At 33.9% G+C, this 17827-nt stretch overlaps 1 protein-coding gene across 3 annotated transcripts in view; it reads right to left on the bottom strand.

Moving 5' to 3' along the window:
* LOC143247206 (dual specificity calcium/calmodulin-dependent 3',5'-cyclic nucleotide phosphodiesterase 1A-like) overlaps positions 1–17827 on the bottom strand; it is a 135158-nt gene that overhangs the window by 23750 nt on the left and 93581 nt on the right. For all 3 annotated transcript variants that reach the window (XM_076494881.1, XM_076494882.1, XM_076494879.1), the window contains 2 exons: positions 15893–16046; positions 10010–10123 (listed from right to left, as the gene is read on the bottom strand). In XM_076494881.1, coding sequence (XP_076350996.1) covers positions 10010–10123; positions 15893–16046 — 268 coding nt within the window. The remainder of the gene's footprint in view (positions 1–10009; positions 10124–15892; positions 16047–17827) is intronic.

Here is a 17827-nt window from a genome sequence, read left to right as displayed (position 1 = left end):
GATAGATAAGTTACGTAATGACAAAGGATCGTATCACAATACTAGGCCCCGCACAAAGTATAAACTATTGGATCCTATAAATCTTAAGTTGGATACTTCAGTAACAGTTATTGAAAAAAAAATGAGTCAATGGATATTTAATTTTTTTAAGTAACTAAGGAATTTTCTTCTTCACAAAAAGAGAGAATTTTATAGCGGTAATTTCTTGTGATTGAACTGAAAACTCCGTATTATCTAACCTACTGTTTCAATATTCAAATTTCACGGAAAACAAACTATCAAAACAAGAACAGATTATTAAACTGGACATTCCTTGTTTACCACGTATTATCTTGCTTAAATTGAAAGTTTCGTCGTTTCTAATCTTCTGTTTTAAAATTAAATTATCAGGAAAACAATAAATTATTAAGCTGTTCATTTCTTGTTTACCACGTATTATCATGGTTGAATTGAAAGTTTTGTTTTATCCGTACTACTGTGTCATTAATTATTCTACCATTTCTTGAAAGAGATTTCGTTTTTCCAAAATTCTGTTAATTCTGTCATTTGGTTATTCAAGAAAGAAATATTAGCTACATTAAAACTTCCAGGAAATACGTGATTTATTTCATGAAAGACTGCTGATCGATGTGGATTTGTAATCAGTTTTTGTTATCCCCCAGTTACTTCCAACCCCTCAGGCTAAGCGCTACAGAAACAAAAGCGAATTTCTGTATTTCATAACCGTAGTTTCTGGCTAGTTGGAGTTCCTATTCATTGTGTTAGACTTACGTTGCTGGTTTACTAAACACAAAATGTGTGTAAAAAATAATAATTTCATTACTAGTAGAATTTACGTAAGAGGTTGACTAACGAACTAGAAACTCTGTTCGTTAAATCAGGCGCTGACACAGTTGATAGACTTCACGGCTACCGCATCTAGTAAACTAATAAAACACGACGAACTCTGGATGTAGCAGATAACGTCTGTTTTTTTTTTGTTTCGCGCAAAGTTGCACGAGAATTATCTGCGCTAGCCTCCTTAATTTAGCACTGTAAGACTAGAGGAAAGGCAGCTATTCATTATCACTCACTGCCAACTCTTGGTCTATACTTTTACCAACAAATGGTGGAATTGACTGAGGGTCATAACGTCCCCACGGCTGGAAAAACGAGCATGTTTGGTGTGATGGGGTTTTAACCTGCGACTCTCAGATTACGAGTCAAGCGCCGCAGAAAACGTGATATGTGACACATTATTAGTGACTTTTCTTCATGCCATCAGTAAGTCATCGTTAAGTCTGATGTTTATAAAACTAAAAACCGTGTTTCGATACCCGTAGTGGGAACAGCACAGATGACTCATTGCGTAACTGTTTTTTTTTTTTTTTTTTACTTTAACCCAGGAGAACTCATCAATGATATTAGTATATGAATAGTTACTCTGTGGGTGTGTTATGAAGGTAGTAGTCAAACCCTACTATTTGGCCATACAGGAGTAGCTCCAGAGTTGATGGAGAGTGTTGTTTACCAGCTATCTTCATTACCTTTTGACAGTCATTTGAAAATGAATAAAGGATAGCGCAAATAGATAGTCCTCGAACACTCTGCGCAAATATTAAAAAACAAATAGATATCGCTAGCTAGCGATAAAAAACATGTCATCCATCTAGTGAATAAATTTTTAAATCGTATTTCAAACATAAAATGCATATTTTTTCCTTCTTCGTACGACTTAAACTAGGCATAAGTTATACAATTTTAGACATTGTATTCAGTATGTTTTTTGTTTGTTTTTAACCGATTAACTTAAAATTGTAATTCTTAATTAGGGTACATCTAGAATACCCCCACCAGGGGCGCTGTTTTCTCGTCATTCACTGAAGAAATACCTAGTAGCTTAATATTGTATTATTGTGGTAGAGATAATTTATAAGAACATTTCCCAGGTTACAACGGTTATTTATAACAGTCATTTTAAACTTCTATAGATGTAGTTTATCTACGAAGTAAATAAAAATATGGTTTTGGTAAGTATCATCCAAGGTGGTTTATTTTTCTGCAGGTGTTTTTACACTTGTGTTGTGGACTAACAGTAGCTGTCTGTTTGTAACTCGACAGTGATGTGATGAAATATATGACAGGTAAAAGAAAAGCCAGATGGACTTTCCTTACTAACCACAACACGAGAGGACTGTTGGCTTCACGTGATCAATTGACCCATTTATATAATTTCTCCTTAGTCCCTGACATTTCTCATTGAGTACCGCTGCTAAATTACCCATAATATGCCAAAAAATAACTACAAGAAACTCCTTCTATTAGCCCTAAAGATTCCTAACTTCGTCCCTAAAAATACATAAACAACATCAGCAATTTCCCCACGATAAAAACAGAGTTAACACTAAAGTACTGCAAGAATAGAAAAGAAACAAACTAATAGCCTCGTTACAGAAAACCAAATACACCTTACCATACAACCTCTTCCAAGACATGCAAAACAAAAACTTAACACAGATATGTCCCTATCCTTCATCACCATCATGAACTCTTTTTTTACCCATTTTTACAGGACAGTTGGAATATCTGGCGTCAGTCCTATGAAAGTGGGTTTTCTCCGGGAATTCCGGTCCCCCCCCCCACATCTAATTTCTGGACATAGCTACCTATCTGTCTTTTTAAAAACAAATCTAAACTACCTTTTTTTTTCAGTTAACCGGACTCCATACGGAATTCTAATCTACGAACTCGCTACTTTGCCACAGCCTTGCTCTCTTCCGCTTCCTCTCCGGTTTCCTCCGCAGCTCACACCGCCAACAGTTTCCACCACTCTCTCACTCCAGTCACCAAACTTATACTTTCTTACGCCAAACTCCTGGCACGACTTTTGTTTGTTTCCTGACAGAATTAATTTATTGTACAGTATTACGTTCAATTTAAAGCTTATTCTTATGTTCCTTTAGGCTTTGTAAAATTAACGCAAGGTTCTAGGGACGTAGTCGTATTAATATAACGATGTTCTGGTTGAACTTTTGTTATTTTTAAAATTAAAACGAAACTAATAATGCAGTAAAACTTCTTTCTTTACCTTGAACATACCAGAAGGATTTGCAAGCCGTAAACTGCAGAATTAGTAAACAAGGAATATCTTTAATATTTCTAAAATGTCTTAAATTTTTGGTGGATTTTTTTTATATCAGGTTGTTACGGAACCTGATGGTAAAAGTACGCGACTCATAATATTAATGTCATAGGTTCGAATCCCTTCTCTGAATATGCTCATCCTTTCAGCTGTGGGGGCGTTATAACGTGATGGTCTATTTCACTGTTCGTTAGTAAAGAGTATTCAAAGAGTTGGCGGTGGGTGATGTTGACAAGTTGCCTTTCTCCATGTCTACCACTACATCATTAAGGATCGATAGTCATCGAGAAGTTTTACACGAAATTCTAAACAAAGTTTCATATGAAATCTAAAGTTTGTTTCTGTGAATATTGATTTCGTTAAACACGTTACGTCATGACTGGGTTCTACTTACTACAATCAGTTCCAATATTGATTTCGTTAAACACGTTTCGTCATGACTGGGTTCTACTTACTACAATCAGTTCCAATATTTATTTCGTTAAACACGTTTCGTCATGACTGGGTTCTACTTACTACAATCAGTTCCAATATTTATTTCGTTAAACACGTTTCGTCATGACTGGGTTCTACTTACTACAATCAGTTCCAATATTTATTTCGTTAAACACGTTTCGTCATGACTGGGTTCTACTTACTACAATCAGTTCCAATATTTATTTCGTTAAACACGTTTCGTCATGACTGGGTTCTACTTACTACAATCAGTTCCAATATTGATTTCGTTAAACACGTTTCGTCATGACTGGGTTCTACTTACTACAATCAGTTACAATATTTATTTCGTTAAACACGTTTCGTCATGACTGGGTTCTACTTACTACAATCAGTTCCAATATTTATTTCGTTAAACACGTTTCGTCATGACTGGGTTCTACTTACTACAATCAGTTACAATATTTATTTCGTTAAACACGTTTCGTCATGACTGGGTTCTACTTACTGCAATCAGTTACAATATTGATTTCGTTAAACACGTTTCGTCATGACTGGGTTCTACTTACTACAATCAGTTCCAATATTGATTTCTCAAGCAGTAACTGGTCCTCAGATATAATGATAGTTTCAATTTAAGAGAACGTAGATCAGAACCAGTTTAGAGGAAACGTGCCAGTGTGAGCAGGTATTTCGTTATTATCGCTTCTTTCACGTTCGTGCTACACTTGTTTAATATAGGTATAGTTTACCTTATCTCAAAGTGCTGTATAATGATGAAGTTACATCTGATTTAATATAATTCTAACGGATATATACTTTTTCTTTCAATAACCCTGTTCCTGGGAATGAGTTAAGAACTTCCTCCGTCTTCAGGCAGCAACTGAAAGGCATTAAATATTTATTCACGAGATTGAGCCCTGTACATTTCCTTCGTTTTGTTATCGATTGAGCGCCATCTTTATTTCAGAAGTAATGTTACAAAGAAGTAACAGAGCCGAAAAAACGACGCGAGATACTGCCTCAGCAAATCTGAATTTAAGTCTTTTGGCTGGACAAATATAAAGGAGACATCTGATAATTTCTTTTTTTATGTATCGTTACGTTATTTATCAGTTAACAGTGTAATAAAATGGAGAACGAAATGCAAGTGAAATCCTTATAGCAATAAAATCGACATGTTGTAATATGATTTACTATTTAAACTGTAAATATTATTTCTGCAATGACGTTACATAACGCGTTTTCCGGATACGCCTACTCACACGTAGAAACAAGAATTCTGTTCAATACAACTGGCTACACATGCATATAAACAAGTACAAAACAAAAGGAGGGGGTTCTATATTTTTGAGCTCTGGGCACAGGACAGGTAGAATATTTAGCGCCAGTCCTGTGAAAGTGTGTTTTTTCGCGGTACTTCCGTTTCCCCCGACAACAAATTCTGAGGCACTTGGATTTATAGATCCCAGCCACTATGTCGCCTTGATCACCGGACGTTCCACAGATTATCGAGGGGTTGGTCTACGGCTTGCTTCTCTTCTGACTGCGGCTCCGGACTTGTTAACTTCCTTTTCACCAACTTTGTCTCGCTCATCGTTCTCACTCGACATTTTCATACTGCCCCACTTCACTTTATTGCCTAAAACAAACCAAATTAAAATATAGGAAAAACCCTCACGTACAGATAAATAATCTTCCATGGTTGAAGACAGAGTAACTACAACGTTCTTGACCACCCCTGTTGGGGAGAGAATTCCTCAGACTTCTCACTCTCTAAACTAAACCCCTGCCAAGGTTTTGTTCGTTCGAATTTCTATAATAGGACCGCACTAATCAGTAAAATATTGCTTCAATACTGCTACACACACGTATAAAAATGTGAAGGAAGGAGCTTTACGATAGGTCCGCGCTAATCACGTGTATAGGTTTAGAGTTGAGTGAGTTACTTTGAGTTAGGTGGTTGTGTCGCAACATCTCCAGCCAATCAATGTCTTCACACGACCGAAATTATCTTAAGACGTGAAACTGCAAATCGACAGACAGTTCACATCAAAGACTTCTGGTTTTCTTCTCTCGGCTTCTCCGTTCAAAGTGTAGTTAATATAAGTTTTAGTCACTTTGTTTTTAGTTTTCTGGCATAACAACACTTATCAAATAATATCTTTAAATCAATCACGAGTAAGATAAAGTTTTTCTGAGGATCCCTGATTGTTTTCTTTAAATTAGATGTTAGTTAAACTTAGGAAGTTTTAAACCAAAATTACTACCACGATTACAGTAAAAATCCTTTGATTTTTGGTGTTTGAAACACCAGTTATTATTATTACTTTTATTTTCATGTACAAAGCTACACAAAGAGCTATTTATGTTTCACCACGAACTAGCAGCATATTAAAACAGTGGTTTCATTAGTGCTTTATAAACCGTGATTGTTGTTGTAAACTCCTTGTTATATTTTAACATGTTAACTCTACTCCGTCCGTTTAAAATCAAACTATTAACATGTTTTTTCCACATAAACTTCCTATCAAAATAACATCTAGATAGCTGAAACCTTTTACTCACTCGATATTTGTGTTATATATTTTAATCTACATTTCCTTAATGTCTGCAAAACTTTGTTCTGATGTATCAATAATGAACAGACTTGGATTTATCAGGATTTTAATATACCCTCCATTATTTACAAATCAGTCATTGTAAGTATTGGATTATCACATTTTACAAGATGATTATTGACCAAAAGTTTGGGTAACATCATCTAGTCAATGTTAATATATTCTTCATTAGTTTCACGTATATCATTTGTAAATAAACTGAAAAACAGAACGAAAACTAAATAGTTACTTCTGCTTCTGGTGAAAAGCTGATAATTTATTTTAATTGTATTTATTTTAAATAAAACTATCTGTCCATCTTATCAATGTGTACGGCAGTTTAAAGTCACGTATTAATTTACGTATTAGTCCATTATGCCATATTTCATCAAAACCTTTTTAAATGTACAATGATGTTGTACCGCTCTGGTTTTTGTTGTTAGAACCTTCCAATGTAGACTTTGCGAGTATCTAAGAAAATGGTCGGATATTTGATAATGTTTTATAAGGAATGCTTGATAGGTATTTAATTTATTACAATTTTCTAAGAAATCCAATAATTATATATAATCTATCACTTATGATTTTCTCAAATATCTTGAATATACAACATGTTAGACTTAAAGGTCTATAACTACAGAGATAACTTTTAATTTAAATGTGCTTTTAAAATCATAGTAATAACTTTTAACTTCCAGTCTTTTGGGATATAGTTTTACTTGTAAGATAAAGTTAATTAATATAAGCAATTTTATCATGTATTTCTATACCACAGTTTTTAATATTGTATATTATTGAACTTTGGTGTAGTATTGTTTAATGTTTTTTAAAATGTTAATTAGTGTTATTATTAAAATTTAAATGGTCACATTAATGTTACTGTTTGTAGAAACTATAAATTCTAACCTATTACGTCATTTATTCTTTCATTTACATAATTAAACCATTAATAATTAAATGTATAATACAATTTATATGTAGTAATATCTTCCATCACATTTTAAAATAAAATAACTTTCTCTTTACCAGTTTTAGCCATTATGTCGTTAGATGTAACATTAGGATATTTATTGTATCAGAACTATAATTTACATAATTATTAAACTACTTCCACAAATTACCAGTACGACTTCTTTATCTAAGTTCATCCAAAATGTTTCAAATCCTTAATATTATGAACTTTAAGTCTTGAACATACTTTTACTGGTTGTTATACAAATGTTTAAAATACTGAAAAACAAGTACTCAGGAAGGAGTTCTATCACAAGACCGCACTAATAAACGAATGCTCCCCCGTTGTTACAGCGGTAAGTATACGGATCTACAACGCTAAAATCAGGGGTTCGATTCCCCTCGGAACACTAAGCAGATTTATTTATTTATTGTTAAGTATAGATCTACACAAGTTGTTATCTGTGCTCTGCCAACCACGTGTATCGAAACCTGGTTTTTAGCGTTATAAGACCTCAGACTTATCGCTGAGCTATAGAGGGGCCAGGGAGATAGAAAAGAGCGTATAATTCTGAAGTTAAGGAAGAGAAACGACTGTGTGTGAAAGTTTCTATACTGGTATAGTTTTTTCTAAGAACTTTCCAGAAAAGCTACATGTTTTGCGCCGAGTGTGATTTACGACAATATGTTTAGAAGTAAATTTATTGTACTAAAATCCAGCAAGCTTGACCAATAACAGAGCTTTCATTAGAACTGCTTTTGGTCTTTATTTCCTTAAGTAGCCCTAAAGTCACTACAAATAGTCGCCGTTCGTTCGTTATTTGTTTTCTGAGAAGGCTACAGAATTCAGGCTTTTCAACAATATTAGGTTTTATTTCTCTATGGATCAAACGCAAGTTTCATTCAGTTTAGCCGTCTTTGGTAACCAAGGTAACAGGAAGGTCTCTCCCTTAAAATGAGTTGTAACGTGAACGTGATGTGACTACATATTATTTCGTAAGGAAGGAGTAATCCACTCTTTGATATTCCTACTCTAATTGATCCTAGGAAATACGCACAGCAAATAAAAGAAAAGTAATAAAAAGATCCAAAAACATCCGTTCCTCACAGCTTTCCGTTTTTATATTCTTTTCGACGAGATTGTATTGAAGACTTAAACGAACATAAAGCAGATTAAGACAAGTTTCCGATGGTTTCCCAAACGCAGTACAAGTGTATTATTTGTACAATTAAAAACTAGAAAATTTAGAAAGGAAGAAAAAAAGAGTAGTTATGTTGGATAAATCAGCTGCAGCTCTCCGGTGGTATCTTTACGGATTTACACCGCTAGAAACTGGGTTTTGATACCCACGGTTGAAAGAGCACAGATGATAGCGCAGTCTGTACTTTTGTGCTTAACTTCAAACAAACAAATAGTATGGTAAAAATTCCTGCATAGTTTCTTCATTTTAAACACACTTTAATTTCTAACAGTGACTGTAAAACGAACAATAATCAAATTAGTTTAAGTTGGTTTCATGTAATAGCAATTAGTTTAAGTTGGTTTCATGTAATAGCAATTAGTTTCAGTTGGTTTCATATAATATCAACCGTATATTATTTTTTGGCTAACCCTGTACATACGAATGTTATGAATTAACTTCTGGTTTCTTAAGTTAACTCTTTTCAAAATAGAGAATCAGTCATTTTGACTTTGAATTAATTCCACAAGCAAAGTGTACACGAACTTGCATCGTGACACTAGAATCATCTATATCGAAGGGACTAAACAAACATATGGAAACTAAAAATATCTGTATACAGTAAACACAAATGATATCCAGGTAAAATTATATCAGAGTGAAAATATTTTACTTAAGTAAAATAGTTTTATATTCCTCTCTCTTTCACTTCCGTTTCCTGTCAAAACACTGTTATTTTCTTTTCTGGGTTAATTAATTTGGTCATATTTCTCAATGTAAGTTCTCATGTTTATTCATTAAACATGAATAATTATTAATAAGGACTCTTGAATGAAAGAAGTGTGATATGCTAACCACTGTTACATTCAGTGCCACCTAACACAATAATTCTTTGGACCAGCTGGGATACGACAGAAATAGTAGTGAACGAGACGCTGTTTGGTTTGTTTATTTTTTAGAGCAAAGCCATATTGGTCTGTCTGTTATTGTCCATTACGGGGAATCGAACAGCGGATTTGAATGTTGTAAGTCTGTAAATTCACTGCTGTTCCAATGAAGGACGAACGATTTCTATGTTTTAGGAAACTGCTTGATAACAGCCGTTACGGTGTGAACTAGCTTAAATTGGTAAAGTGTGATTGGTAATCAATTTTTCTAATGTCTCATCGCGTTTATTGTAAGGATTATCCATCTATTATAATAATATTTTTGTGTGTTCTGTAAATGTGAGGGCACTTTACAGCCTGTACATGCATCTCATTTGAACGGATGTAATTATACTTTAGTAGAGATTTTTGTACAACAAAGTATTAAAATCTTATTATAGTGTTTAAAGAATAGGCCTAACGTTATGTTGTAAAATAACTTTACACGTTTATTTATAGTATTGAGCACGGTAGAGTTTAGGCCTGACTAAATTAAAACAAAAAAAACGTACTCAATTTATTTCTTTATCGAATATAGCACGAACTTAATAAAAAGGCGTAACTAATGTTAGGCCTAAGATAGGTGAAGTTATAGATTTCGATAACTGCGATCCGAAGTTTTTATCATTATTTTAGAAATCTAATATTTTAGGATGTACTGTTGGAACAAAGATAATATGACGCAACCATACATTGTAAATTATGAATAGTTTTGTAAACAAGACTGTTCATCGTTAAAAAGAGCTAGCAAAATTGATTGTTACGAGATAGTATTTGGAATCTTGTGTCACTGACCTCGCTTCTTCCATCGATACACTTTCAAGAACAGAAGCAGCATACTTCATAGTCTCCTGTAGAACAGATACCGGTACAGCGCCATGTTTCAGGTGAAGAGAAAGTTCCCGTAGTCTGAAACAAAAACAAACTTTATCTTAGACAAATAGCAGTACAGGCTAAAATTAATTAATATGTACGTATAAAAAGAGGATTGAATACGTTAGATAAAATATTTTTGAATAGTCGAATCAGCAAGTCACGTGATAATCACAGCCAGTATAAAATGACGAAGGAATGAAGTGTATCAGAACTAGGTTTTGAGACTGTTTCACCATTTTTTGAATGACATTTAATAGTTCTTTACGATGCAAAATATTTATACAGTTATGTCCTAACGTTACGTTTGGACTAAAATATCCCTTGTATTCAATATCGTTGGAAAACAGAAATGGATCAACTTAGGTTCAAGGATCATCCAGAAAGAGACCTACAACAAGTCATACCACAATCATAGTAATTAAGGAGCAATTTCCTGTAACGTGATAATCCATGAACAGAAAAGGATCGTAGAAAATCGTGTTTCTTTTTTAGACCCCCACCCCAGTGGCATAGAGGTATGTCTGCGGACTCGCACCACTAAAAACCGGGTTTTGATATCCGTGGTGGGCAGAGCACAGATAGTCCATTGTGAAGCTTTGTGCTTAATTCTAACAAACCAACTTTATTTTAATATATAAAAAAATACAACGATACTTGAAAAATAGTTTTTTACCATTAGAAACACAATTTTGCATCTACTATTGAGATGCTACGTAACTGTTTCACGAATTATTTTTTAATTTGTTTATTTTGAACAGATATCTCTACCTAATATCTACCTAAAAATCATGTCTTATACCGTACTGTCGCGTTACTGTATCTCTCACGTATAACACATATCACCGCATTTCACTGAAATTTGAATATTTATCTCATCTGCGATTTAAATTGATAAATTAGCTGTGGAAGCTTTACTCTAACGAACTTTAAGCAACTTCAAAGTTTAATAAATTAGCATCGTACACAATTATTGTTGTATTGTTGATTTACAGTATTAGAAAAGGAGAGACAGAGAAAAACAAACAGATGTAGAGTACTAAAATCAATCATACAACGTCGGGAACACTATTATCTCCTGTCAAAGATGTAACTATTATAGATACATCATGTATTTTATTATGTTTCTTATCAATAGTAAATATTTCGATCGGACTTCCTCCGCGAACAAGTAAAACTTCGTTTCCACCACAGGAAGGGTGAAGAAACGTGCAACGTGGCTGTCACGTGCCAGACATAATATCGATGTTCAATAACTTTTTTTTACGTCAATTTTAAGAAATTTTTTACTTAAGTTTGTTTCTAAAAATTTCAACTTTCTTAACATCGGTTTTAGAAATGTGCTTTTTCATACTTAAATCCATTTCCACAAATTACGTTTATTTCAGGAAATGTCATCTAAAAAAGTAAAAGAGCACAAAATAAAGAAAAAAAACATACAAAAAGGAAACCTCAGTATCCGAGGCTGTAATTAGATCTCAAATGAAGCCATACGCTAAAAGTTCCAAAAAAACTTAGAGCCATTCTACGAGCCGATATGCCCGGCTTAAAAAGATAAAATTACCATGATAAAAAAGTTTGGAGATTTTCCCTTATCTAGGAATACCAGGTATCCACAAAGAATCTAGGTCACTTTAACTTTTATCAATAATACCATCACTATAATTTATGTACGTGAGTTGACATGTACTTTACAATACAATGTTTGTTCAGTTGTTAGCCCTCGTTGTTTAATAAACTGCTTTCCGTTATGTAACTTTTTGTATAAATTTATTTACTGAAATAAGTAATTATTTCTTCAGTAAAATGAAAGTAATAATCAATTTCGATCTTCACCACTGACATTCGTGGGGCACGAAATAGCTGGAAAAACAAACTTTTTTATGGTGTAACTACGAAAAGCGAATTGTGAGGGGTCATTACACTACTGATATTATCAGTAAAGAAGGCACTCGATCTTCCACATGAGGGATCATCGGAGTAACTCCTGGAATGGTATTGTTATTATTTTTCATTACATTGGCTGTTTGTTCTGTTAAAACTAAGTTTGTGTTCTGTAGGGTGTGTACCTCTTGGTAAAGCCGTAAGATGAGTTAACTTAGTTTCAGTTGTTGTTTTTCATTTCATTGACAACTATTTGAAGGTTATCTGAGATAGTTATCTGTAATTTTAAAGCAACAGACCAGCGGGATGAAAAGCTATTTAACAACACCCACCGCCAATTCTTGGGCTGCTCTTTTATGAACAAATGTGGGATTGACCATCGTATTATAACTCCAAGCGCAATTTTTTTAAAAATTAACCTCTGGTTATTACCTGCTACTCAGCTGTTCTCAACAATGATTGATATTATTTTCTTTAGATCACGTGTACGTGAATATTCTTACTTTCAAAGTTAAACGATTACCTCGCCTAACATAATCAGATGTAACAGTTAATGAAACCCTGATGTCATGGCAAAATACGTGACATTTCGCATTCAAGAGATTGCCGTAAACGGTTAAGACTAGAACATTTCGATTAACATGAGGTCAGAACACATCAGAATACAGTTTTAGGACGGCTGAATTGAATGTTCGTAGTGTGAGGCTAGTTCAGTACCATGATCTACAGTCAGCAATAAGAAGTTATATGTTAGTGGTATAAAGCTAGTTTAGTATCATGATCCACACTCAGAAATAAAAAGTGATGTGTTGGTGGTATAAAACTAGTTTGGTGTAAATAAAAATTCGATATCTGATGAAGAATGAAAACGCGTTCAATTGTTTCAAATTTCTGAAAGTACCTCACTGTTCGTTGATTTAATAATAATAATACATTAATCTCACTCTTCATCGATTTACTAATAATAATACATTGACCTCGCTGTTTGTTTATTTACTACTACTAATAATATATATGTAAAAACGGCTGGTATGGATTGAGAAAATTCTATGTAAAGAAGCGAACAACGTTTCGACCTTCTTCGGTCATCGTCAGGTTCACAAAAAAAGAAAAAGGTAACTGACCGATAGCTGACCACATGTTTGAAGGGATTGTGAAATTGGGTGTTGGAATGTAGAGGGCGTGGTTAGATGTTTGATTATATTTATTGATATAGATGTAAAGGTGTTCCTTTGTATTGGTTTATTTTGGGTTAGAGTTGGTGTGGTGTTTGTCAGTGTAGTTTTTACATAGTATAGACCTTAGTTTTGTGCCTGGTTTTGAATAAATTTGGTGTTAACCGGAACGTCATATTTTGTTACTAGTTTTTGCCAAATGTTGGTTATTTTTCTGCTGATGTCAGGAATATATGATTTCGTGACTTTTTAATTCGTGGGGTATATTTACTTTTGTTAGTTGATTTTGTTCTTTGTCCAGGTGTGTGCGTATAATGTTTTCTACGGTTTGTGGAGGAAACTTATGGATATTGATGAAGTATTGTGAACCTGACGATGACCGAAGAAGGTCGAAACGTTGTTCGCGCGGCTACATAGAATTTTCTCAACCTATATCAGCCGTTTCTACACATATATTTTTCTCTACAAGTGGGTTTTCTCGTCATTACGGAATAATAATAATAATACATTAACCTTATTGTTCGTTGATTTAATAATAATAATACATTAACCTCACACTTCGTTGAGTTAATAATAATATTACATTAACCTTATTGTTCGTTGATTTAATAATAATAATACATTAGCCTCACACTTCGTTGATTTAATAATAATAATACATTGATCTCGCTGTTTATTGATTTAATAATAATAATAATACATTGAAACTTTGATCACACTTAGGCTTATTGTCGTATAATCCTATATTCGGAGCACTTTAAGGGATAGGTTAGAGATCGCTCTTTTGTTATGTTTCTGTATTTATCTGTTTTTCTAAAATTATAATTGTAATAAAAGTGTAATCAAAGATCAGAACAACGTTTTTTTTTGTTTTCGTATCACCATAGTAAAGTTTCCTTAAGGTAAAACAATGAAAACATGTACAACCACAGCTGATGTAGTAGTGTATAGAGTACTGCTGAAGGGGCATCTATGTTTGGTGTAACGGAGTTTCGAACCCGTGACTATCATATTACGAGTGGAGCACCTTATCTGTCTGGCCAGATCAGGCCCAAAAGTATAGAATAAATAAGTCTAAAGTTACCGTTTAAATTTCATAAGTTTGTTACTATTGTTAGATATCGAAATATCATTTTGATATCAAGAATTGAAAGACAATAAGCTAAAACTCAAGCACTTTCCTTCGGTAAACATTTGAAGTAAAATTACTTTGATTGTCGTTAAGCACAAAGATAAAGGATTTACTATCTATGCTCTGTCAACCACAGGTATCGAAACCCTATTTTTAGCGTTATAAGACTGTTCACCCGTTGTTGGAAAAAACCACTACTACTAAAAGTAGCTGCGGTTAAACTGGACCAAACTCCGGTCAAATGTGGTCAAGATCTGAAGAGGGCAGTAGCAGCTATTAACCACTTCAATAATGTGGTATAGGGCACTTAAACCAACTTTATAACGGCACTAATCTTCGGGACTAACCCAGATGGCGCCACAACATAAAGTATAATAATATTATCGCATCTTTACAATTGACCCGACATAAATGTGTTATCAGTTTGATTCCAGTTTTGTCTTTATGTCATCAGCTTTATTCTAGTCTATACTCTTGATTTAATCAGCCTTATTCTAGTCTATACTCTTGATTTAATCAGCTTTATTCTAGTCTATACTCTTGATTTAATCAGCTTTATTCTAGTCTATACTCTTGATTTAATCGAAAAATTGTTTTAGAATTTTCATAAATAGCCTAAGTAACATATTAATATCACATCTAGGGAAAGAATTAATTTCATAATACTGTTCTAATAACTAGTTATATATATATTAAGTTACATACAATTAGAGGTAAATTGTTATCACATACGGTTATTGTAACAAGATATTATATTGATAGAAGTAATAATATAATTATATAGACCAAACTGATTACAAGTATAGAAGCTCATAAACAAATTAATTAGAAAATCTGAGATCCTTACGTGATTCGAATGTATTGAACCATTTAGCTTCTTTGAAGATAGAACAAAAATTGTAGAAACAATCTTTATATATCTTGATGAAGGTTATTGGTAAATAGTCTACTAATTATAAATAATAAGCCATAAAAACTGTATAACTTTATATAGAGTAGGTCAACGTAACTATAACATTGAACTTTGAAGTATGGTGTTAGTTGCTGTGTTTCGCTGTCAAGTAATCATACAGTCTTTCTACCCAGACTGCAACCGGACGTTGACATTGATGTGATCTTTGATTATGAAAACAGGAGATGACATCGATTTGGAAGTCAAACGAAATGTGTCTTACTGAACCATCATCTCTGACAGTCATCACGCGAAATCCTAGAAGTTGAACACAATTGGCTCTATTTCTTACGCACCATGGTGAACGGTTTGAAAGGTTTCATAACAAACATGCAGTAATGTAGAAACCTTGATAATTAAATCTGACTTTACAGGTCATTAAGGACGAATAACGATCTAAATATGTATTTCCTATGAACAAAATATCGTAGATAAAAAACTAGAGAATGAACCTAATGGGAGCTTAGATTACATGAAAGATGAATTTGGTTTCACTAGTGTCAGTTATAATCTTCGAAGAGACTTGGCTACATGAGTTAATTATGTGTATATCTTTTGTTTTGAGAGAAAGGTTTTGTTTCTTTTAGTTTGAGATAGGAGGATAAAATAATATTAAAGTCTTCTATGACTAGGAAAGCACCGTTTTGAGATCTCACACCTACCTTAAAGCGGCCCTTTCGCACGCTTGGGTCGTATCAATAAATGGAAACGTGGTTAGTCTGGAGTCATCTTTAGTGAGGTCATCATGTTCTGATCTTGCTGTCTGAGGAACATTACCACCGCGTGTATGTGTACGGCGAACTAGGAAGCCACCAGCTATAGAATTAAACGTCACATTTCAGTTTAGAATGAAATACAAATCTTTCAATAAAACGTTCTTAATATTTCATGTTGCTCTCAAGTGTTTTTAGTTCCTGAATCAAAGTGAGATTAAAAATGTGTTCACAGCACGGATGCTATGGGTATTAAACTTTCAATTAAAATAAAGTACAGAACAACGTTTCGACCTTCTTAGGTGGACCTTTGTTAATCTGAAGATGACCTAACAAGGTTGAAACTTTGTTCTCAGCTTTATTTTTAATAAACGTTTTAACACCCATCCCAGCCGTCTTACGTTTTAACACCCATCCCAGCCGTCTTACGTTTTAATACCCATCCCAGCCGTCTTACGTTTTAATACCCATCCCAGCCGTCTTACGTTTTAATACCCATCCCAGCCGTCTTACGTTTTAACACCCATCCCAGCCGTCTTACGTTTTAACACCCATCCCAGCCGTCTTACGTTTTAATACCCATCCCAGCCGTCTTACGTTTTAACACCCATCCCAGCCGTCCTACGTTTTTACTTCAAGTGGGTTTCATCGTAGTACATAAATTTCGCCGAATGTTTTGTAAAAAGAAAAAACAACAACAAATTTTGAGATTTTATATAAATTTTTATGTGTATATATATATAATTTCAGTTTTTGATGTTAAAGCTTAAATAAAATTTTTGATAATATAATATTTTGGTTCTGGAAATAACCATACTGTATCAAAATTTCATCGTTTGTGCTTTCTTTACCGAAAAAAATTGTTTGAAACTTTGGTAACATTTCACGTGTTGTTTTGAAGTGTAGTTTTGTTTTATTTTGAATTTTGCACAAAGCTACACGAGGGCTATCTGTGTTAATCATCCCTAATTTAGCAGGGTAAGACTAAGAGGTAAGGCAGCTAGTCATCTCCACCCACCGCCAACTCTTGTTTACCAACGAATAGTGGGATTGACTATCACATTATAACGCCTTCACGACTGAAAGGATGAGCATGTTTGGTGCGACCGGAATTCGAACTCGCTGCCCTCGGATTACGAGTCGAGTGCCTTAACCACCTCGTTGAAGTGTAGTAATATCTCGTTTGTTATTTAAAAATGTGATATTTTACGTATTACTTTGAGTGTTGTAACGCTTTGTTGTTGTTTTTAAAATTTATCAATGGTTTATGTGATTTCTTAAATTGTAATAATGCTTTACGTCGTGTTCTGAAGTGTGACAACGGTCTTCATGAGTTGTTAACGACCAGTAACGTTTCACGTATTATTTGGAAATGTGATAACGCTTCACGTGCTTTTGGCTAGTTAAATACAAGCGTAAATGTATTAAAAGTTTTTTCAAAGGTTTTTTTTCGTTGCAAAGAACCAAACAAGCGAGCGTTCTTACCAAACGTAAATACTTCACCAAAATAAAACAGTTGGGCTATTGTTTTTAGCTCTGTTAAGCTCATAACTAACGAGCCCCCCAGTGACTCAGCGGTATGTCTGCGGACTTACAACGCTAAAAAAACAGCTTTCGATACCCGTGGTGGGCAGAGCACAGATAGCCCATTGTGTAGCTTTGTGCTTAATTCAAAACAACAACATCATAATTCATGAAACTATTAAACATCTTCGGATTTTGTTTCCTATAATTTTCCCTAATAGAATTACCGGAAACAATAACAAACGAAATGCTGGTGTGTTGCGAGAAATGGTTCGTAGGTACTTCTGATTAGGTCCGGCATGCTCAGATGGTTAAGGTGCTCAACTCGTAATCCGAGGGTCGCAGGTTCGAATCTCCGTT

This window comes from Tachypleus tridentatus, chromosome 3, assembly GCF_004210375.1.
Source record: "Tachypleus tridentatus isolate NWPU-2018 chromosome 3, ASM421037v1, whole genome shotgun sequence".
NCBI lineage: Eukaryota > Metazoa > Arthropoda > Merostomata > Xiphosura > Limulidae > Tachypleus > Tachypleus tridentatus.
This window is presented reverse-complemented; position numbering and strand designations above follow the sequence as displayed.